Genomic DNA, 24,014 nt, shown 5'->3' with positions numbered 1-24,014 from the left:
TGCACAAAACGTCTTTGTTTTGAATAAAGTGATGAAATAATGTGAAGTTTTTCTTTTAAAGTATCATGTCGGTTCTCAAAAAGCCAAAATTACTGAGAAACCTCCATCTAATTAGAAAGATATAAAAAAAGTAAGTAAGTGGACCTTTATGGGTTAGATCCACCTGCTGATGAAGGCCATATAAGATGGCTGAAAGCTCTGGAACATCTAGAAAATAGCTCTGTGGCTCCATCTCTTCAAGTTCAGTCCACAGAAGTATCTTAACTCAAGGTCCACTTACCACTGTAGCTCCTTCTGGAGCTTTCTAACGCACCACCCACTCTGTTTTTAACTTTTCCAAATTCACAGACAGCTTTTTAAACCCTTGTTGTGATATCAGAACTAAATTTAAGACGTTTTACGGCCATTTTAAATCCAATTATTACCCGTTTGACAATCACACTGGTGAAGTATGAGAGTATGATGAAAACCTGTGTTTGCCCGAATATCTCCTAGAAACAATAATTTAATGATCTAACCTTTGCACTAGTGACAAAAACAGCCTCCTGCAGCTCAATCCACACACAGAATAATCCCATGTGTAGTTTAGAGGTGTGTGACGTCCCCAAGAGAAAATATTTAAGACTTTTGTTGACTAAATTCAAGAATTTAATGGTGTCACCTCCACCTTTTAGTTCCTGACAAGTCTGTCTGAGTATTTCTACTAATTTAGTCAGCAACCATAATTAAATACACAGCAAATAAAAGTAAAATGTAACAGAGGTTGAAGATTTTCATAAAATCTAACCCTGTTCTGGATGCGTTTCCTGGTTGGCGTGTTGGTAGTTCTCATTGTTGGTGGCGGGGTCCGCCATTCTTTCACTGCAGCAGTAATTAATCCAGCATTACTGTCAATTTCATCTCAATGATATCAGCCTCACTGTTTGTTTGCTTAAGGTCGTACCGCAGCTGGTTTGAGTTAATGCTAATGCTAACGCAACACTTCCTGCTGCTGCTGCTACTTCAAAATAAAAGCATTCAAAAGGCAAAACAAGAGGCCACTGTTGATATAGAAACAGTCTTTGGTGCAAAGACTTGTTTTAAATGCTGTTGAATCAAACTGCTGAGTTAAAAAGAACATCACTTTCACTTGTATTAAGTTAATAAATAACTTTATAAAGAGGCTTTTTTAATATTTGAAGGATTTTCCTTCACACTCCGCCGGTAAAGGGTAGTAAATATAGTGCGCAGCGCTCTGAGGAGAGTTGGATTCGACCACCTCTGAGGGGAAAACGCCACCAAACGCACCTCCAGGTTCATCCAAACGTCCCATTGCAAAAAAAAAAAAAAATCCATTTAAACAAGCCATGAGTCTTAAAACCATTAAAAAATAGTAATTCCAGCTTGTTCCCAGATATTTTCTACAGTGTTTCATGGTCATGTTTCTACAATAAGTCTATATAAATACAGTGTTTCTCCAGTGAGCAGATTTTAAGAGTAAATTCAAGACAAAAAGATTTGGATATTAGAAAAACACACTGAGTTTAAAGCTCAGAGTGTGAAAATTAAATAGTTTCTAAGTCAGTCTGTGTTTTCTGCTGTGAAGACCGGGTTTTCTTTAGGCCGCGTTCGGTCCTCGTTACAGTCTGGTGCTGGACGGGTGGCGTTAGGTTGTGTGGCTGTTTCTGAGGCGGCCGGTGGTTGTGTGCCGCCGCCGCCGCCATCAGCGTCTGAGTTTCCGTGCGACGTCGCCACCGCCTCGTACTCGGCCGCCGCCTGCTCATTAGGTACCTGGCAACAAGAGGAACAAACAGTGACAGCGGCTGAACGGGAGCCAGTTTTCCAGTTGCATCACACATCTGGCATCTTTAACTTCTACCTATCTAACTTCTTCTATCTGAAAAAGCTTGAGCTTGAATAAAAAACATGAATGAATGATGCTAATGCTAATATTTTAGCTTCTTCTAGCTTTTAAAAGCATCCAAACTTCCCTTGATGTCTTGGAGGGAGGGAGGGGGGGGGCATCACCGGGGGAGTAACTCAAGCGTGCATGCACCTCACATGGCGTCATTGAAGCGGGCGTGGGCGGTTGGCAAACACGCAGACACGTATGCATGCAGGTACACGCCCACATACCACACACACACACACACACACACACACACAAAAGGTAAAGTCACCGTTTATCACTGCATGCATCACACACACACACACACACACACACACACACACACAGGAAACCCTGGACACACCCCCCACACACACACTGCATGCACGTACAAACACACACGGTATTTTTCCGTTGACCTTTGAACGCCTCACCTTTCTTCAGTGTGTGTGTGTGTGTGTGTGAGCAGCCGGTTAGAGGAGGAAGTGTCAGAGAGTTCAGGTTAGTGAGAGTTCAACAAGCATTTCATCAAACACAGGTATTATCATCAATATCATGATCATTAGTACTAGTAGTAGTAGTAGTAGTACACTAAAAGTACTCCAAAACTTAAGGAAGTACACTCAAGTGCTGTATTTTGAGGTATTTCAGTTAAATATTTTTTAAGATTTTTGCCCAAAAAAACAGATAAAATCGGACATTTTGTTGTAAATTAAACTCCCCAGCAGTTTATAAAAGTGCAGCTGAAACCATTCGTCGATTAATTAATCGGTTGATTGATAGAGAATTAACAGGCAGCTATTTTGATGATTGTTTTCAGTTGTTTCTGATATTAAAATAGTTAAAAATGAGCTCAAACAAACAGTAAAATCCTGCTTTTCCATGAATGATGAGGAATAATAATCTAATGACAGAATATATAACAGTAAGAATATATATAGAATAAATACATATAGTAGTAATAAGAGTATTTTTACACTGTAATTGAAGTAAAAGGTCTTTCTCACCTGTAGCGGGTGAGTTTCAGGAGGTGGTCCGCCGATCTTCGCCATGTTCATCATCTCCTTGATCTGGAAGATGGCGAAGGCGATGGTGACCCAGGGGGCGCCAGAGAGCACCCACGCCGGCCTGGTGACGTCCTCCTGCTCCTCCTGGTGTTTGGTCTTCTTGACGGGCACCGAGGACGCCTGGCGAGCCGCGGCGGGGCTTCCGGCGGCGTTGTGGCTCTGCACCAGGTCGATGGTGGCGATGGGAACGGGGCTGGAGGGAACCGGGATGTTCTCTGCCAGCATTTTGTCCTCTGAGAGACGATGAAGTGAGAGGAAGCGTTACAAAACATAATCCTTCAGGGAACCAGAAACCACCGTCACATCGCTCTATTTGAAGCCACCAGACTCCATTTTACCTCACAGAACACGGGACTGGTTGGTCCACCACTGACTCCATCGGTTAGTTTGTTCGTGTTATCGAGTGACTTTGGTGTTTTAAAGGTTTGATTTGGATCCAACTCAATACTATAAAAACACAAACAAGCTAACTGATCGAGGCAGCAGCAGACAAACAACTCCTGTGTTCTGTGAGCTAAAATCCCTGTTTTAGTGAATGTAGTCTGGTGTGTGTGCAGAGAGCGATATAACGGCTGTTTGTGGTTAAACCAAAAGGATCTTCCAGGTCTCTCTCTGTAGGGATCCTTTCCATGATGCTGTCAGAGCACTACTGAAGCACAAACACCAGACTCCATTCACAAAAGCAGTGATTTTACCTCACAGAATACTGGAGTTGTTAGTCCACTGCTGCATTGATCGGTTAGCTTGTTTGTGTTCTTGTGTGACTTTGGGGTTTTAAAGCATTATAATGGATCCAAACTGATGTGTTTAAACACTAAAGTCACAACAAGTAGACCATCAGCTCCTGTATTCAGAGAAGTAAAATCCCTGTTTTAGTGAATGTAGTCTGGTGTGTGTGCTGTTTGTGGTTAAACCAAAAGGATCTTCCAGGTCTCTCTCTGTAGGGATCCTTTCCATGATGCTGTCACACACTTAGAATAACACTCTGAGCCTGTCAGTGGATCAAACAAGCTCTTTTAGTGGACCTACTGTGATCAGGTGATCAGTTGTCCCAAAGGATCACCTGAAGCCTTTTAGCTGTCAGTGAATTACTTCATACTCATGATCCTATAAAGCCCCATTTTATATCTTTCACCATATTTTAGTCAGCTCTCAGTGTGGACGGAGGGAGTTTGTTTCCCGACCTTTGCCCTCAGCCTCTCCGGTCAAACACTGGATGAAGGAGAAGATGAGGAGGATGACGAGGGACGCCATGCCGATTCCTCTGAACGTCGCCGCAGCACCTGCAAAGACAACAAAAGTTTTATTTTAAAGCTAATTTTTGGTGGTAAAACCGCCCAAAATAAACCAGCAGCGCCGTTATTGAACTGCTTTTTGTTATAATAAGACAAAAACGTACCAAAGTAGTTGACGAACACTCCTCCCACCATGGCTCCGCAGCCGCGGCCCAGGCCGAGGTGGAGGCCCTGCAGGATGCCCTGCGCCGACGTCCTCAGCGCCGAAGGAACCGCCGCACTCAGGAAGGAGATACAGGCTGCCCAAACTGAGGCGTGGGTCACACCTGGGGGACACACGGGGACAGACGTGGGTCAGAAAGAGGCGTTTACAGAAAAATGTGTTAATATTAAGATTTGATGCAACTAATGCTTATTTCCATTGTTAATCAATCGTTGTTTGGTCAATAGAATATCAGAAAAATGTCAATCTGTGTCCTCAAATGTCTCGTTTTGTCCACAAGTCAAAGATATTAAGTTCACTGTCAGGAGGAGGAAAGAAACCAGGAAAAATTCACATTTAAGAAGCTGAAACCAGAGAATTTAGACTTTTTTTTCATAAAAATTTACTCAGAATAGCTGGTGATTAATTTAATAGTTGACAACTAATCGATCAGTTGCAGCTCCAGTGGAAAATATGAATAATTAGAGGTCTTAATGTTCTAATATTCTACTGATCGCTCCGCTCTGGTTCCATCTTTGCGGAGTCGTCGTGCACAAACGTGTGAGAAACCTGCAGCTGTAACGTTTCTCTCCTCCTTCGCCTTCTTCAAAGGGAGAATAAATAATAATAATAATAAATAAATAAATCTCTGTCTCGTCTGTTTTCTGACTCGGACAGACTCGCCCTGCGGTAAGATTTCAGCAGAACAGCTGAGAGTCTGAGTGTCCGCGTTTGTTTTCGGGGGCTTTGGCTCCGGTTTCAGTGGCAGAAATCACACTTTGTTTATCAGGGTTAGCGAAGCTGAGATCACAACACACCACACAGCAGAAAACCATCCAACTGTGGCTCCTTCATCCACACAAAGGAGCTAAACCTCCTTCGTTTCTTCTGTAATATCAGGTCTCCTCTTGTTTTTCCTTTCATTTGCAAATATCACATTATAAATTTATGCTCCTGTGATTTATTTTTCTTTGTTTCACGTCCACAAGATGGTTTATTTAAACTCCATCGGCTTCTCTGAGAGAAAACAGTTTTTAAAAATAGTTTTTAAGCGTGCAGACATACAGACGATGGAGTGACGTTAAATTGATTGCAGTAATTATATACTATTTGTGTCTATTTGCATTGATTCACCTAACTATATACTATTATAACTAACTTTTCATCTGCTTTAAAGTTTAATTGCTTTATTGAACGCTAAAATTTAATTAATTTTATTAGTTTTTTTTTATTCGTATTTTTTGTCTATATTTTATATTTAGTCTGTATGTATTTCCAAGTTGGAATTAAAAAAAGTTATAAATAATAAAATACAAAAATATAATAAATACATATAATAAATAAAAAATGTACTATGTATATTATTCTAAATTTTTTAAAATTATTTACAGTAACATGAAATCAATAATCAGCTTAAATACAAGTCACAATCAGTTTAAATTACTTTATTTTGAAGGAGCTTTATTGCTTCTATTTGATATAAACATATAGATATAAAATAAATAGTGCATGTTAAGGGATAATTAACAAGAAACTGTATTTATAATGCCATTAATTAGAATATTGATAGTAATTAATTTACAAACAGTGTCTCCATTACATAGTTTGTCCACCAGAGAGCACTGAGAAGTTCATATCTTTTAATTCTAGATGTTGTGTTTTTATGCAGAATCTCAAATATTGATGTTGCTGTCTGTTATTTGTCGGCCTGTATAATCAATTTACATAATGACTGACGCCGACAAAGCAGACAGTGACGTGTTGAACTAGTTTGTTCACTTGTTTATTCTGGGAGCCGTCAGTGTTTTCTCAGGGCGGAGCTCATTTTGAACTGTTTGTATCTCACGGCAGCCAATTATTATTATTATTATTAGCATTATTCTCTGTGTTGTGTCTATAACTACGCTTCCCATAATGCTTTGGTGGATGTAAACAGGATATATAATGTTGCCATGGAGTCGTGGCTCCTATTTTTCTACATGTTGTCGCATTACCACCGTTAAAATTCTGCTGAATCGGCCTTTAGCAGCTCCTGTTTGCTGTGCAGCGTTGAACGTACAGACTTCCTTCACTGGATTAATTCTACACCGAGTGAAACTTAAAAACCTGATTATTCTCAGTGAAGTTCTGTGGTTATAAGAAACATGTTTTTCTCTGGGGTTTTAAAGGGGTCGGTTGAGGTTTTGTTTGCATTAATCATCACAACGAGCCACGGCTGACGATAAACCAGCGAGTTAGGCGATAATAACAGACTTCCTGGCCCGCTTCAGTGGCGTTCATGAGCCGGGGGAAAAAAGGCCGCCGTCTGATAAGCGTCCTGTTAGACAAACACAGCCCGGTTCCTGTCCCGTCCCGTCCCCAGGGTCCTAGCTCCCAAACGTTACCTTGAAGGACCTCCATGGGCAGGACGACCCAGGCGTTCTGCAGGTAGGAGATGTACAGGTAGCGAGCGGTGTTGCAGGCCAGGCCGATGTAGAGCACCCTGGGAAGAGATGGAGGAGGACAGGGTGTAAATATACAACATTTTGGACATAAATTAGTGAAAAATTTGAGTTTTAATTCACCAGAAAAACACATAAATCAAATTGTGGGTTTGTAATTGTGCATTTTCCAGCACCTTACAGCTGTGGTACATGACATATACTCAAATAAATCAGACTGTCTGCGTCTTATTCTATTTATTTATCTAAAAAGAGAATTATTCAGTCAGGTAGTGGTTCATTATTTTAACAAGATTATCATTTCAAGCACTTTTTCTTACCCTGAATAATAAAAATTCAAGCATTCTCAAGGATTTCCAGCACCTGTATGAACCCTGTTTATCTTTAAATGACTGTTTTCTTATTTCTTAGTGTAAAATTAAAAATGCCAATTACAGGTTTGTAAAGTCCTAAATTTCTTATTTTACTTCACCAACAGGAAATAAAATCCAAAGATATTCAATTTACAATGATAATAAAAGGACAAAAGCGTGTAAACTTTAAATTTGACAAACTGTTACAACCACATTTAGTTAAAAAATCTCTATTTTCAGCTGCATTTTGTGACTTTTAGTGGTCTGAGCTCTTCTTCTGTGGTGGTCGCAATCTCCAAATACAAGAAGATGAGTTGTGTCTCTTTCTACCCATAATCCCTTGTGCTTTAAGGGTTTGTCAGCAGCACGCTGACGTTAGGTAAACATCCCCTTTGGTGAACGTCTTTGCTCTCACCAGGACAAACAAACGGATCTGAGGGCGACACGCCCTGAAAACATCCATGTGTTCATCACCAGGCGGGATTAATGCAGTGTTTGCTCAGCACACACACACACACACACACACACACAGGTAAGACAGGTGATGCACAATGAACACATGCATCATTTATCACTAATATGAGCTTTCTGGATTCATGCCATGTTAGTATTTCCCACGGATGACAATAATAAACGCCGCTAACCACAAGATAAAGCTGTTAGCTCGTGGATATGACATTAAACAAGGAATGCTAACAATGCTATGCTAACACCTGACGCTGTATTAGAGGGCAGGTATCATGAGCTAACACTTACTTGTTATGTTGTAGCTACTTTATTATTGGGGACAACTGGCTAAAACAGTCTAATACCAGAGTCCCTTAATAAATCTAACAATTTAAGAAACAGCACCACAATCTATATTCTTTAAAAAGATCATTAATTTAAATCAACAACTCTCTGAAGTAGCTTTAACAAAAAACTGAACGTTATAACCGTCATGAAAGGAGCTTTTTGTGTTTGTTAAATAGTCTAAAACCAACAAAATGTTCAATTTAATGTCATATAAAATGACAAAAAGCAACAAAATCACTGGTAAAATAATAAAAATAAGAACTGTTTCAGCTGTACATAATTTGTCACTTACTATATAAAGCATTGCTATTGTTGCTCTTATGGTATGAAAGAATATGAGCCCATTAATTGTCAGTATAATATTTGTAAATAGTGATATTGGCCAATTAATACCTAGTGCTAATTTGTGTTAAATAATAATATAACTACATTTGGACAAAAAGACCAAAACTAACAACATGTCAGTCTGTTTCTAAACACTTCCTGTTTGTGGCGCTCAGCTGAAAGCCCATTGGCTGCTGCTGAAGAAAAAAAACACCTTAGAAACACATTGTTTTATTCTTAAAAAGAAAAAAAAGTTATTTCCTAAAACAGCAGTTTTTTAGCAAACAGATCAGGAGAAAACGGTGCATGTTGTGGAGGGACTATTTTCAGCTGCGGATTAAATTAATTAAAAAACTGTAAAAGCAGTGAAGCGGCCCGAGGTGACATTTTAACATCCTCTCTAGAAGACAGACGAGACGTTTCTGCTCTGGCTCACACTTTCCAGTAAAGGAAAGGAAGTGTGTTTGCAGCAGAGCGTGACACATTAACCTTCACTGTGTCTCAGTGTTACAGATGTTTTTTTACCTTCTTCTTCTTCTTCTGTCAGTTTGACTTTGTCTTGTCTTGGTTTATAACTAACTAGTAGGTACAAAACATTTTGCCTGACAACGTTATGGAAAGGAGAGATGAACCTGTAAGATAATTTTTGTTTAACCACATACAGCGGTTAAATCGCTCTCTCCAAACCCACCAGACTCCATTGAAAAAAACTGTGGTTTTACCTTGCAGAACACGGAGTTGCTGCTCTTCTGCTGCCTCGATTATTTGTGCCATATAGTGTGACACACATATTGTGTTGCATGTGAACTAACCCTTTAAAACACCAAAACCACACAATAACACCAATAAACTCACCGCTCGAGGCAGCGCTTGACGAGCAACCCCCATGTCCTATATGGTAAAATGAGTGTTTTAGTGAATGTAGTCTGGTGTGTGTGCTGTTTGTGGTTAAACCAAAAGGATCTTCCAGGTCTCTCTCTGTAGGGATCCTTTCCATGATGCTGTTACACACTTAGAATAACACTCTGAGCCTGTCAGTGGATCAAACAAACACTTTTAGTGGACCTACTGTGATCTACTGGACCAGTTCCAACACTTTTAGCACCTACCAGTCATTTAGACACCAGGATTGGAACAGACAGGAGCCAGATTTCATAATATGCTGGTTATCCTTTAACACGTTTGCTTAATGCTACTGTACAAGAACTAGAAACAACAGAAAACACAAATTAAAATGGGCAAAATTATGATTATAGTTATAATTATGACCCCTACAGATAATTACCAGGAGAGAAAACAGCAAAAATACATCAGCTTGGTTGTTTTTTCAGACTTTCCTCCATCACTTTCATCTTTTCCGACCTCTAAAAGTAAAACCAGGACACATCTGAAGCTTGATTACCTGTAAAATCAATAATAACTCTGAGAGCAGCTTTTAGTTAGTCATTAATGTGACCTCCAGCAGCAGCAGCAGGGCAGTGGATTTAGTTTAACGTCAGCTCAGGAGTCGGTTCAGAGTCAACAGCACAGTTGTCGTCGTCGTGTGTTTCCTGTGCAGGTGGGGAGCTGAAATCTAACACTACACTCTCAAATGTCCCCGCCGCCCGCGAGATCCGAGGCCCGGCACCCCCCCACCCACCAGAGCATCAATGGCAGCATTGTCTCAAACCCTCTCAGTGCTGAAGCTTCAGTAGTGAATTATCAGTCTGTCGTGATTCACAAGATGTTTTATCACAAAAAAACATCCCAGTTTATCTTTTAGACTGAGAAATGTTATTTTTACCGACTGAGGTTTTGGTTCTGTTCATTTTTTTCCACTTTTCTTGTCTTTCTTAAAGAGTTTTGGAGCATTTACATGATTAAAATGTGTATTTAAATGCAGATTTATGCAGTATTCATGTTCTAAAATGATATTTTTGAGTTTTGGCATTTAACAGACGTCACTTTGGGCTCTGGGAACTTTTAATTCTGACATTTTTCAGACTGAAGGATTAAGAATTTATTAAAAACAAGTGTTAGCTGCAGGCCTGATGGTCCAGAATGAGTCTCACCTGACGTGTCCGACCAGCTCGATGAACTTGTGGCTGGTGAAGTAGGCGGCGAGCTCCGAGATGTGGCTCAGGACGGAGCAGACGCCGAACAGCGTGGTGGTCCCCTTCAGGTCCTCCAGGTGCCAGTACAGGAAGGTGAAGACGAAGCCGTAGCCGAAGCCCATGAACCAGGCGACGAAGAGGATGGAGCTGTAGCGCACGCTGCAGAGGAGCTTCAGCAGGTCGCTGTAGTGGAACTCCTCTGCAGCGTCGGGGACGATGGGAGTCTGGTCCGAGGAGCCGGACTCGGGTGACGCCCTCGGGCCGTCCGCCTCCGCCACCACCCCCTCTGGAAGCTCCTGCCGGTAGTCGCCACCTTTTTCGAAGTAAAACTGAGTGGCCACGACGAAGGCCACGCCCATCAGCACACCGAAGACAATGAAGGCGATCTTGTAGTTGTGGAGGCGGAAGTCGGGCACCTCGCAGCCGACGCCCTCGATGGTGACTTTGATGTGTGTGTGGTCGATCCAGATGCCCACCAGCAGCATGGCCAGACCCCAGCCCAGCGAGCCCCACATCCTCTGCAGGCCGTAGCGGTCGCGAGCTTTGCCGAGGTACTGCAGGGTGACGGTGTCCACGATGGTGACGGCGGGAGCGCTGAAGAACTCGCCCACGATGATGACGAGCAGGATGAGGAGGAAGATGGCCTCCACCTGGTCCTTGTTGTAGATGATCTTGGGTTTGGGTGGAGCAGGGGTGGTGGTGGTGGTGGTGGCGCTCGTTGTTGTGGTGCTAAGGGAGGTGTTTGGCGTGCGGTGGGTGGTGTTGGCCGGCTTGAAGGGAACTGAAGTGTCGTTGGCGTCTACGCTTCGCTTGTGCATGATGTGCACGCCAAAATAAGAGTCCAGGAGCTCAGGAAGTCTAGAGAAGTCTAGAAGGCTCCGGCGACTTCTGGTGCGGTTGGCGGAGTGGCTCGGGTGGGTGGCGTTATGGTGCGGGAGGGTAGTCAACACGGGCACCACCGTCGCCACGGGAGCTTTCCCCTCACACTTCATCTCGGCCGGTTTGACGAAGCCGATGCCGCAGTTGAACACCAACCAGCACAGAACAGAAAACAGCAGCACGGCCTTCCCCTTCTTGAAGCGGTCGGCCACCACGCCCCAGAAGGGGGCGCTGCAGAACTCGATGAAGTAGCGGATGCCGACCAGCAGCCCGCTGCGGCTGGCGGACATGCCGAGCTGCTTGTAGTACACGGCCAGCAGGGGGTGCAGCGAGCCGTAGGCGGCGTAGAAGAAGAAGTAGAAGACTTTGGAGACGAGGAGGTGGTTGTTGATGCGAAGACACATCCTCTTGCAGCAGTCTATGGAGTCCGGCTTAGCGGCAGGAGGCGGCTGCTGCTCGGGCGATACCTCCGAGGTGGGCGCCGGCGCCGCAGAAGCACCCGCCTGCTGCTCCATGGACAGGGTGTTGAAGGGCTCGGCCAGCACGTACTTCCTCTTCTGCTCCTCCTCGTCGTCCGTCAGGATGGCAACCTTGTCGTCAGCTGTCATATCTGGAGGATAAGAAAATGAGGGTGAGAGCGGCCGCCGGGCCAGAAGCCTCCAACGCTCATTAATCAAATGATGCAGACGAGGACGGCAGGAAATGAGCATTAAATCCAAATTTAAGAAACACAGCTGCTTTAAAATGAGCCACAGCCCACACTAGTGCAAACAGATCTCTTTTTACAGGAGCTTTAAACACCACAGACGGGCTTTTTTAGGCCGTAACACTGACACAAAGTGTGATTAAGGGACCAAAAATGGCTAATTAAGGATAGAAATCAGGTCCAAATGTTAGTGGAATAATTGTTTTGTGTTTTCACAAGTAAAATAGAGGTTTTCCGAGTCCGATACGGTGCTAAATATGTTTTTTTTTTTATCTAAACCTGGTCTCATGTGGTCTGGGTGAAAGAAAACAGTAAAATCTCCCTTTTCTCTGTTAAAAATAAACAAAATAAAGGTTTCACGATTCTGATCTTGTGCTTTATAAAGTCTCTGGAGTTCTGCTGTGCTATTTAATCCAGGTTTAACAAGTCTAAAAATAGAAATATTTGATCTAAACCTGGTTTCATGTGATCGGGATGGAAAAAAAAAACAATTAAACAGTGAAATCTTCTTTTCCTGCATTTACAATAAACAAAATAAAGGTAAAGGTGGTCTGGATTGAATAAAAACCCCTTTGGAGGTCCCAGACCCCAGTTTGAGATCAATGCACCATTAAATCTGATCAGCAAAGCAATATTGATCAATACAGAGCCAATAGGGCCGGTTAGGAGGGCCTCAGACGGCCGCTGGAGGTCCTCGGACCCCAGTTTGAAAACCGTCTGTCCGTCACTGACTGTCACTGATGATCACATGCGGAAGTGATTGTTATCTTCCACAAAGCCTCTGTTTATTCTAAAACGCCAGACAAACCTAATTAAATTCATTTAAAGCAGAAAATGAAGCAAACAAGCTTAAAAAAAACATCTTAAAATAAATAATAGGCGGTTTAACAGACAGGAAGCGGTTCTTCTGATGTCACTGCAACGTTTTAGTCCCATTTTAACTCTTTTAAAGGCTTTAAATAAGAAATAAAACACATTAAACACAAACTCATTGTCTTACCTGCTCAGGTCACCGCTCCCATTAAACTATGACTGCGCACTTTCTGTTCAATTTCTCTCCCCAGTCGGACATTTTTCACAATAAACCCGCTATAATTAACACTTTTAATAAACCAGTAATATTTAAATTTAGCCCAAAGTCTCCATATTCCTGTTTATCCTGGATTTAAAAGTGTTTCTCCGGCTCTGCTCTTTGTATTGAGAACAACAGCAGCTCGTCCAACCGGAGCTCCCACCTGTCCGGAGACATCGCCGTCAAGTCCGCCATGTTGGACGCTTCTTCTTCCGGTCTGCGCTGCCAAAATAAAAGCCTCTCGTTTATTCTGATAACATTTTCAAATGCTGGCTTTCTTTGTCTGTAATGATAATTTATTAACTTGGATAGCCCCCTTTGGAAAGCTGTTCATTTTATTTGCATCTTTCAGACTTTTTATGATAATTAAATCACGAATTAACAGATTTTTAAAAGAATAGTACGATTAAGTACTGGTAAAAATAGTTATTAAACATTTATTCCAGCACAGTTTCACCAGTGTTTTTGCTTGCTTGCCGTCCAGATGTTATTTACATGTATGGTCAGTCAATGTGTCAAGGCTTAACTCAACTTTGAGCTAAATGTTGTGCTTTTATTGTGTCCATATCCGGTGGCCTTCGGTGCTCAATTCCTGCAGATGAGCGACTCCACCTAAACATCCCCAGCGTCTCAATTAAAGGGGAAACTTCCTTTAATCACACAAAAACATCCCGGTGAAGTCATGTAGAAGTGGCTGTTAGTCCCTCTGGGCTCAAACAGAGAGATATTACAGCAACTATAACAGGCTTTAGTATTTATTAATCATTTTAATTTAATTTTTCTGTCATTTTAGGAGGAAAAAGCATCATTACAACAAATAAAGTCTGACGCTGGCACTCTTGTGTCATAAAATAGAGGCTAAGAGGTGTTTGAGGTGCGTTTTTGCTCATCATGCCAAAGAAAAAGTGGTTTTCTTTTATTTTATTCTGAGACAGAGGACACATTTTGTTGTCTCTTTCGTCTTTCATTTATTTCCTTTCTCTTCTGGTGTGTGTAGCAGTTCTGTGCTGCATCCTGCAGTTTCACAGGGCTGATCTGAGCATAAAGAAAACAAGAAACCCCACCCAGCTGGTGCCTCAGTGACACCGAATCAAGTGCCTTCTGCTGCAGCACACCTGTGTCACCTGCAGGGGGCGCTGCTCACTTTCTGTTTCACACTGAAGCGGTTGCTGTTTCCTCTGTTGTTGTTTTTTTTTTTTTTTTAATTGGAAAATACGACAACGAGGACAGAAAGTTTGTCTTGAACAAGAAGTTTTAGTCAGTAAAATGTCACACAAGCTGTGGGTCACATCAGGAGCATCAGAAACACACCTGCTCCTCACCTGTTCACTTAAAATATTCACCATTCAGATATCAGGGATGAGAGATTAAACCCCTTTTTTATTAATATTCCAGCTAAGCTTTGGGGAAAAGTCTACAAATATACTGAAATAGTGTGAAACAGATGTTTGAGAGTAATTCCTTCTACAGTGTTTAGTTTTTTCGGTGTGCAGCAGAAGGGAAATCCGACAAAATGAACCACAGAATGTGAAATCTCTTTCCAGGCGTGCAGATGTTCCTGCAGGAATTAAGCGACAAGCGATGAGACAACAGATGCCCGAAAGTAACTGAGTCAGAAAATGAAAGAGTGTAAAAAAAAAAAAAGAAGCAGACAGATAGAAAGTGACAGAAGAAGACAGATGTGTAGTTCAGTAGTCCGACTCATCTGAAAGCTCCCCCTGCTGCGTCCAGTGCTTCCCCTTCTTCTTCTTCTTCCTCTTCCTCTCGCCCATCAGCATGGCGGCCAGCACGGTGATCACCACGGTGGCGGTGATGATGAGCACGGTGACCGTCTCGGCGAGGCACAGCTCCGTGTCCTTGTCCATCAGCCGGTAGTCCTGGAGCACCGGCGGCTCGTGGCAGGTCAGGTTGTAGTAGTCGTCCAGGAAGAGCCTCTGGATGCTCTGCAGCTTCCGGAAAACTCTCTGCAGGTCGCAGTCGCAGTTCCAGGGGTTCCCCTCCAGCAGGATGTGGGTGCTGTAGGTGTGGATGCTGAGGAACGTCTTGAAGTAGATGGTGGACATCTGGTTGTTGGCCAGGTTGAGCAGCGTCATGCTGGTGAGCGGCTTGAAGACGCCCATCTCCGTCTTGCTGATCCGGTTTCCGGCCAGGTTGAGGACCTCCAGGGAGCGCAGCATGGAGAAGATCCCGCTGTTCAGGGACCTCAGCTGGTTGTCCTCCAGGTGGAGCTGCCGCAGGGTGCTCATGGAGGAGAAGGACCTCACGTGGATGGTGTGGATGCTGTTGCTGGTCAGGTTTAACCTCTGGAGGCCGTCCAGGTGCGGGAAGCTGCGGCTGTCCAGGGTCGTCAGGCGGTTGTGGGCGAGCTGCAGCTCCCGCAGGAACGCCAGGCCGACGGAGAAGCCTTCGGTCAGGGTGGAGATCCGGTTCCAGCTCAGGTCCAGCTTCTGCAGGAACTCCAGCTGAGAGAAGCCGCCGTCCTCCACCACGCTGATGTTGTTGTTCTGCAGCAGCAGCACGCGGAGCTTGCGGCTTTTGCCGAAGGAGTCCTTGGGGATGACGGAGATGTAGTTGTCCGACAGGTCCAGGAGCTCGGTGGTGGGGGCGACTCTGCTGGGCAGCTGAGTGAAGCGCGCCCGAGAGCAGATGGTGAACTTCAGGTCTCCCGGACAGTCGCAGCCCTCCTCGCACAGGCCGCTGTGAGACCGGCGAGACGCCTCTGCCACCACCAGGAGGAGGAACAGGAACTCCATCATGGCTCCACGGCTCTGAAAACACACAGAGACGAGCTAAGAGACCTCTGAAACCTTTTGGTTTAACCACAAACAGCTGTGATATCGCTCTCTGCACACACACCAGACTCCCTTGGAAGAAGTAGTCATTTTACACAGGAGCTGCTGGTCCACCACTGTCTCACTCAGTTAGTTTGTTTGTGTTATTGAGTCATTGTTATGTTTTAAAGGTGTAGTTCAGATCCAGCATAATATTTGTTTCAGACACAATAACACAAACAAAGGTAGCAGAGGACAAGCAACTCCCACATTCTGTGAGGTAAAATTACTGTTTTTGTCAATGGAGTCTGGTGTCTTTGAAGAGATATAACACCCATCTACTGGACCGTTTCCATAAGTTTTTGTACCTTCAGTAATTTCAAACCTAAATTATGTAGAAATACTGGGGATAAAATGGTTAGAAGGTGTCTGAGGTTGTTGATTAATAGCACTTTGTGTTCTGGCCTCCAAACAATTAAGTAAAAAGACTCTCAGTTTCCACATGACAACACAAATCAGCTTTGCAGAATTAAAAACCTTTTTTTAGCTTCTCAGGCCAAAAAAAAGAAGAAGTCAGAGGAAATGTTTTATTACAGGGCTGAACTTTATTCCCTTCTCTACTCTTATGATCTTGTTTATGCCTTTTATTATTTACCCATAAAGGTTTGACTATATATATCCAGTCTATAAAAAGCAAAGATTACTGTGCTGTGAAAAAGCTTCTTATTAATTCTAGTTTTATTACCTGTTTATTATTATTATTATTGTTTTTATCTTCTTTTACATCTGTATTTTATATTTGTGTTATATTAATCGTCTGAGTTCATTTATCTTTGCCTCCTCAAACATTTTAATCCTGTTCCAAACATGTAAAGCTCTTCGTAACTTTAACTTTATAAATAGAGTTTACCATTATTTAACCATTAAACTGCATCACAAAGCAACAATAATGTACGTCTGACCAAAACTAGTGTTCACTAAGACGGAGCGCACATCTCAAGCTGACGTGTGGTTTGTAAATAGGTTTCCAGTGATGTAACATATATGTGATTTACAGTAAAACAAGATAAAACATGTAAGTAACAAAGTACAAAAACAGTTCCTTAAACTCAAGAGCACTGAATGAGTGAATGAATTAGTGCCAAGTGAAGACAAAGCTCCTCTAGAAGATAAAGAAATGCTTTAAATGTTTAATTTTCTTAGCTGGAGCAGGAACAAAAGGGTTATTAGCTCATTTTGGTGATTTAGCCTCGACGATTTTAAACCTTTTAATTATCTATAACTAAAAAAAAGGCGTTTAATATACTTGTTTCTCTTTTTTATGCTTCCTGATCACAAGCATCTGAGCAAAGTTTCTGTATAACTGCAGGAAATCTCAGGAGTTTAAGAGACAGTTAAAAGATGAGCTAAAAACCTAAAGCGTTGCAGGTTGTGTCTCACCAGCAGCTGCTCCCGGGTTTCCGTCTGGTTTTTCTTCCTGGCGGTCGTCAACGGGCAGCCGGCGGCAGGTGGAGAGTGGAGGACATGATGGAGGCGAGGGAGGGCGGGTAGTGATGGCCGGGAGGAGCGACACCACAAAGACAGAGCGATGGAAAGAGACACAGAGAGGAGAGGGGAGGAGAGGGGAGGAGAGGGGAGGGGAGAGCTCGTCAATTATTCACCAGGCAGCGCTGCAGTTGTGTGTGTGTGTGGGGGGGTTATGAGGGGGGGAGCTCTGAGAGATTGAAGCCTAACTGGGCCACAGAAGGTCTGGGCAGATTTGATTGAGATTTGATCTCCAGGTTGTTCCTGCGTGTATTTATAGATCTACAGTAAACGTTCAATAACAAAAAAGAAATGAGTGTTTCATTGCTGTGGGATATTCTTCTGACCTGGACGAGTCTCTGTGGCAGAAACAGCTCTTAAAACTGGAGGAAAAGTTATTTAAATAAGAAAGACATCATGTAAACACCAGTGCTGACTGTGTTTATTACTGTACAACCTGAAATATTAATGTGTCTGACCTGCCTATGAATATTTTAGTAGAAACAGCTGTGATAAACCCTTTACTTCTGCTTTGTTCTCCTCTGGTGATGAAAATAAGGTTAATATTAATCACATATGGTGTAAAATATTAAGGTTATTGTGTGTTTTTTCTTTATTTACTGATACTAACTGATTAACACACTGTTTTAATGTATTTATTGTGTGATTATGTTTTAGTTTTCATGATATTAATTCTTGTGAGGGCTGTTTTCTTTGCATCTGTTCATTTAACTGAATAATCTTTACATAAAATGCACAACTTTTTGTGTTGGTGTTGGATTTGTACAAGTTTCTTTTTGTAATTTTTATGTTTTTTGATCCAAAATGTCACAAAAAAGATTTGTGTTTCAGCTTGAAAAGAAAAAAGCATGCAGGGATTTTCTTAATTTGTTTTTATTTCACATTATCGGTGTAACATCCGGTGTTGTGTGTGTAAATCTGAGCTGCTGTCGTGTGTTTTTGGTTTGTTTCTTTCTGCTTTTCTTCCTCTACTCTTCTTCCACAGGTTGTAGAAGCAAAAACTAGTAAATATGTCAAATGAAATACGTTGATGCTTCAAAAGAGTTTCAGTCCTGCGGCACAAAGGGACGATTTCAGCTTCAGTGAACGTGACCAGCGACCAAAAACGTCAGAGGTCAGAGGTCAGGACCTGCTCTTTTCTGATTCTCTAGCTGCTATGTTGGCGTGACGACGACAAATCAACAGCTAAGGGTGCAAATTAAAGGTATCATTCACACACAAAAAGGGACAAAAGATTCTTCCTGAAACCAAAACCAAAAGTGCACATCCTTTCCTCTAAATAAAGGTCAAGTACTGACGTGTAAAGCAGGTCGTTCTGTGATACCAAAGACAGATATCAGAGGCGAGCTGCAGCCCAGATGTGACATTGTTTATTCTCATCTGTAGGATGAGGCGGGGATGTATAGGATAGACGATGAGCGGACCTGTTGGTCACAGAGAAAGATTACACTAATGCTGTCCAAATCCCCGGCCCAGATAAACCACTCTCTGCTGCTCCATCCACCTCACTTTACCCACTCACTTATTATGAGTTGTAGAAGAAGTACTCAGATCCTTTGCCTGAGGATAAGTATTGTGAAAATACTCCATTACAAGTAAAAGTCTTACTAAAGTAAGTTAAAGAGCTTGTTTGATCCACTGACAGGCTCAGAGTGTTATTCTAAGTGTGTGACAGCATCATGGAAAGGATCCCTACAGAGAGAGACCTGGAAGATCCTTTTGGTTTAACCACAAACAGCACACACACCAGACTACATTCACTAAAACAGGGATTTTACACAGGAGTTGCTGGTCTACACCTGTCTCTGTCAGTTAGGTGGTTTGATGTATTGTGTACCTCTTGTGTTTTAAAGGGTTAGTTCAGATGCAACACAATATTTCTGTAACACAAAGTAACACAAACAAACTAATCAATCGAGACAGCAGTGGAGCAGCAACTCCTGTGTCCTCTGAGGTAAAATGGCTGCTTTTGTCAATGGAGTCTGGTGGCTTTGAAGAGAGCAATACAGCTTTGTGGTGAAACACCAGACTTCATTAATGAAAACAGTTCTTTTATAATAATCTCAATCTGTTAGTTTGTCTGGGTTGCGCTCATTAACTGGTTACACAGATCACAAAGTGAGACGTGTCAGGATTTGTACGGCTTTCTACCTCTAATGTCCTGCGAGGGAGCGCTGAAATATCTCTTTACTTCACTTTACTGTAACTTAAACCACTAAAAATACAAATTATGACAGGCAGTGCATGCAGTGCATGAATGAATATATAGATCAAGTATTCACAAATAGAAGCAGCTTCTTCTTTGACTTTAAACGATGGTTATTTTGTAAAATGTTGGTGATAAAATGTGATGGTACAGCCAGCAGAGGGTTAGCTTAGCTTAGCACAAAGACTGGAAACGGGTGGAAACTGCTAGCCTGGCCTTGTCACAAGTGTAAAAACAGGAAGTTGTGGCTTTACGGAGCGTCTTTTTCATTTCTTTACTGTGTAGTTTCTGTGAATGCACACCTGTCTGTGTGTGAGCGGGACTGCGACCTCTTCTTCTTCATCTTCTTCCTCCTCTTCTGTTCATTCTTAAACCAAAACACACCACATTTCATTGTAACTGCACACTTCAGTCATCTGAAATGAACGTTAAAATCAGATTTTATGAGTATAAACTACTAAAAAGCCCACAAAGTATGATAATAAGTTCAGACGTGTCCTCCAGTGATGCTACACCAGAGCTTCCTCTCACAGATATCGGGTGTCTGCGGGGATCCAGTTTCGCGGCGGCCTTTGACTCGACCCGGATAATTGTGCAGCACAATAACGGCAGCTGGAAACTCCTTCAGTTACCGTCTGAACACTCGGCCTGATTACAGCAGACGACCCCTTCGGCCCGTCTCTGTCTAACATCCTCCTCCTGCTGGACGGCGGCGCTCAGCTCCACTTCAGTGGACAATAAAGTCAAACACAACAAGTCTGACTGCAGGGAAACAGAGTCCACTCACTCCAGACTCCAAGTACTGCTGCTACTAATACTAATACTAATACTACTAATACTACTGGTACTGCTGCTGGTACTACTACTGCTGCTGGTAGAAAACACTACTACTACTACTACTACTACTGCTGGTACAAAACACTACTACTACTACTACTACTACTGCTGGTACAAAACACTACTACTACTACTACTACTACTGCTGGTACAAAACACTACTACTACTACTACTACTACTGCTGGTACAAAACACTACTACTACTACTACTACTACTACTGCTGGTACAAAACACTACTACTACTACTACTACTACTGCTGGTACAAAACACTACTACTACTACTACTACTACTACTGCTGGTACAAAACACTACTACTACTACTACTACTACTACTGCTGGTACAAAACACTACTACTACTACTACTACTACTGCTGCTACTAATACTACTGGTACTACTACTGCTGGTACTAATACTACTGCTGGTACTAATACTGGTACTACTACTACTGGTACTAATACTACTACTACTGCTGGTACTAATACTACTACTACTACTACTGCTGGTACTAATACTACTGCTGGTACAAAACACTACTACTACTACTGCTACTACTACTGCTGCTGGCACTACTACTACTACTACTACTGCTGCTGCTGGTACTACTACTACTACTACTACTACTACTGCTGGTACTACTACTACTACTACTACTACTGCTGGTACTAATACTACTGCTGGTACTACTGCTGCTGGTACAAAACACTACTACTACTGCTGCTGGTACTAATACTACTACTACTACTGCTGGTACTACTGCTGCTGGTACAAAACACTACTACTACTACTGCTGGTACTACTACTACTACTACTACTACTTCTACTGTTGGTACAACTACTGCTACTACTCCATCTATTACTACTGGTACTACTACTGAGCTTTGGCACAAAAACTGTAAATACAAAATACTAATACTACTGCTACTTTTACTACCACCAGTCGTATTACTTATATACTTGTACTACTGTTACTGTAGTAATCACACATACTTGTACTTCCTGTATTGTAGCTTTGAAAGCTCCACACACATCATAAAGTGGTGTTAATCTACCAGCTATATATGAAGTACAAATACTGCGTGTGTGTGAGTACATACAGTACATACAGTACATGCACTGCGCTCGCTGTGTGTGTGTGTGTGTGTGTGTTTCAGGCAGGAGGATTACAGACGGACGGACACTCTGACAGTGAAGCACATGAAAGCTGCTTCGGCCTCGATGAAGACGCTAATCGTTAATCCCCGTGGACGAGGATTACCTCCACGTTCTGCTGCTGGGACATTAGCGTCCGTCCTCATCCAGCTTCGCTCCGCTTCCTCCTCAGTGTCTCATCCATCCTGTGGTTTTTTAATATTTACATTTATTTATTTTTTCGTTAAAGTGCGTTAAAATGAAAATAAACAATATAAATTGCAATCAACTAAAAGAAGCAGAACAGATACACTTTATAATCTATTTATTTTTTCCTCTGAAATGTTTCCCAAAGCATTTTACTTTGAAACTCATGGCTCTTTCATAATTATATATATACTTTCATATTCTAGCTTGCAGTTTTTATTTTTTTACATCTCTTAATGAGGTTTGGTGACCAAATACTGGAGAGCTGCATCTTTTTTAAATCTTATTTTACACACAAAAATACAAAAGTACTCGTTGTGCAGAATGGAGATTATATTATTTTAAAAATCACATTATTGGAATATTATTAATTGTCAGTTAATGTCATATTTATATCATATTATACTATATTATTATTATATCAGGAGATTATTTTTTGATTCATTGAAGGATTGTCTTGTTAATTAAATATCAGAAAATATTAAAAAACACTAAGGTGACGTCTTCAAATGTCATATTTTGATGGAGAAAATCAGTTAAAGATCAATTTACAGTCATCTTAATACATTCCTCCTAAAACCAGCCAGCGTGGTTTTGATTAATCCAGTTTCCTGTCCAATCACAGATCAATATCTGCCCCACACATCAGTCTGTCTCACCTGAGAGCAGGTGAGGCTGCTGTGATGTCATCAGTCCGATCTGGGTGCAGTTCTTAAAGCAGCCACCAGGGGGCGAAACAGGCCTGTCTGAAAACAGAGGACACAGTGAAACTACTACTAGAAGTACTAGTACTAGTAGTACTAGTAATAGTAGTAGTAGGTAGTAATAGTGTGGTAGTAGTAGTTATGACACCAATGGTAGTACGAGTACTAGCAGAGACAGTAGTACTAAGAAGTAGTAGCAGTACTTAAGTAATACTCAGCCTGGCTGCAGAAACCAGTCAGAACCCTCATTCGTATTTCAGGGATTTTAGGAGGTTTACAATAACACACATAACAACATTTAAAACCCTGATTCTGACATTAAATAATCAAAATAAAAAGAATTTACCAACAGGATAACAAACCTGTCAGTGTAGGGGAGGTTTGGAAACATTTAGAGCACAATAAAGATGTACAGTAAGTATTCAAGTGCAAAGTAAAGTGCCTTTTTAAAAACTCATAAAATTTTAACAGAGTTTGGTTTGTGTGGAGTCGGTGGAGTTCTTCTGGAGGGAATCTGGACTCGAATATCCTACATTTTATACATGAAAGTTACAGTATCACACACACACACACACACACACACACATGCAGAGTGAGTACAATCAGCTGTCAATCATCCCACTCTCTGTCACTCACACCTCTGACCAATAAAGTCAATTCAAATGTATCTCCAGAGCCACTTTTGACCAGATCACTGCTGACATCCAGCGCAGCCACCAGTGAACCTGTAGCTGTGTGTCCAACCCCATACAGTGTGTGTGAAAGTGTGTGTGTGTGTGTGTGTGTGTGTGTGTGTGTGTGACAGACGGGGGTGTTAATGAGTGCAGACGGCGGTGGCGGCTCATTCTCGCCGCTCCTCAGATCCGACCCGGCAGCTCGGACCTGGTGACAGGAGGAGCCCCGGAGAGGTCGCCGGGGTCGGATGCAATGAGGAGCGGGTCGGCTGGAACAGATTGTCCCTGCCGCTGTCAAGTCCTCAATCAGGTCCTCAGATGTGACAGACAGTCGGTGCTAAGTTTAGATGTGATATTTTATTACTATTACTATTATTAGTTTATTTTAATCATCTGTATTCATTCAATCACATATAAAAAGTGTTATATTATGTAAGATTTGTGGTTTTTTATAGTTTATTTGAGATTTATTCTCTGCTTCAGTTGTATCTTTAACACGTGGATGGTAGTTTGTGTACGTGTGTTTGTATTAATGCACAAAAAATGTGAATATTTTATGTGAATATCTGTTATTGACGAGCTAGAAGGAGCTTTAAAGGCAAATACCTGTTGCTGATGGTGTCATGAGCGCACCTGAGGCTAATTTAGAAATTAAACAGATAAATTACGTTTATTTGGACATTTCCTTTAAATTTGGCTTCAATTTCATTCATATAATGTGTGCAAATCATCTTCATGTACATAAATTACACTAAAACTGAATATACTTATAATATATTTGAATATATTTATAAATGCAATATGTTACAACTGTTATACAACTTTTAGAAACATTAAATGCATTTATAAATATGAGAAATGTATCTTAAAATACATTTACTAACAAATAAAATGTCTGATAT

At 41.8% G+C, this 24,014-nt stretch overlaps 1 protein-coding gene and 1 pseudogene across 1 annotated transcript; both read right to left on the bottom strand.

The window, feature by feature from the left end:
• Window positions 1-1,075: 1,075 nt before the first annotated feature.
• LOC139223630 (major facilitator superfamily domain-containing protein 6-A-like) lies at window positions 1,076-13,075 on the bottom strand. Its single transcript, XM_070855595.1, has 7 exons — window positions 12,963-13,075; window positions 10,336-11,866; window positions 6,756-6,853; window positions 4,334-4,495; window positions 4,119-4,217; window positions 2,875-3,167; window positions 1,076-1,770 (listed from the first exon to the last, which is right to left on the bottom strand). The coding sequence occupies exons 2-7, from the start codon at window positions 11,862-11,864 to the stop codon at window positions 1,561-1,563; spliced, it is 2,391 nt and encodes a 796-aa protein (XP_070711696.1). The 5' UTR covers window positions 11,865-11,866; window positions 12,963-13,075; the 3' UTR covers window positions 1,076-1,560.
• Window positions 13,076-14,448: 1,373 nt separating this feature from the next.
• On the bottom strand, window positions 14,449-15,787 carry LOC139223934 (leucine-rich repeat-containing protein 4C-like; annotated as a pseudogene).
• Window positions 15,788-24,014: the final 8,227 nt, after the last annotated feature.

Source organism: Pempheris klunzingeri, chromosome 24, assembly GCF_042242105.1.
Source record: "Pempheris klunzingeri isolate RE-2024b chromosome 24, fPemKlu1.hap1, whole genome shotgun sequence".
NCBI lineage: Eukaryota > Metazoa > Chordata > Actinopteri > Acropomatiformes > Pempheridae > Pempheris > Pempheris klunzingeri.
The sequence above is the reverse complement of the archived record's forward strand: the minus strand, read 5'-3'. Positions and strand labels throughout refer to the sequence as shown.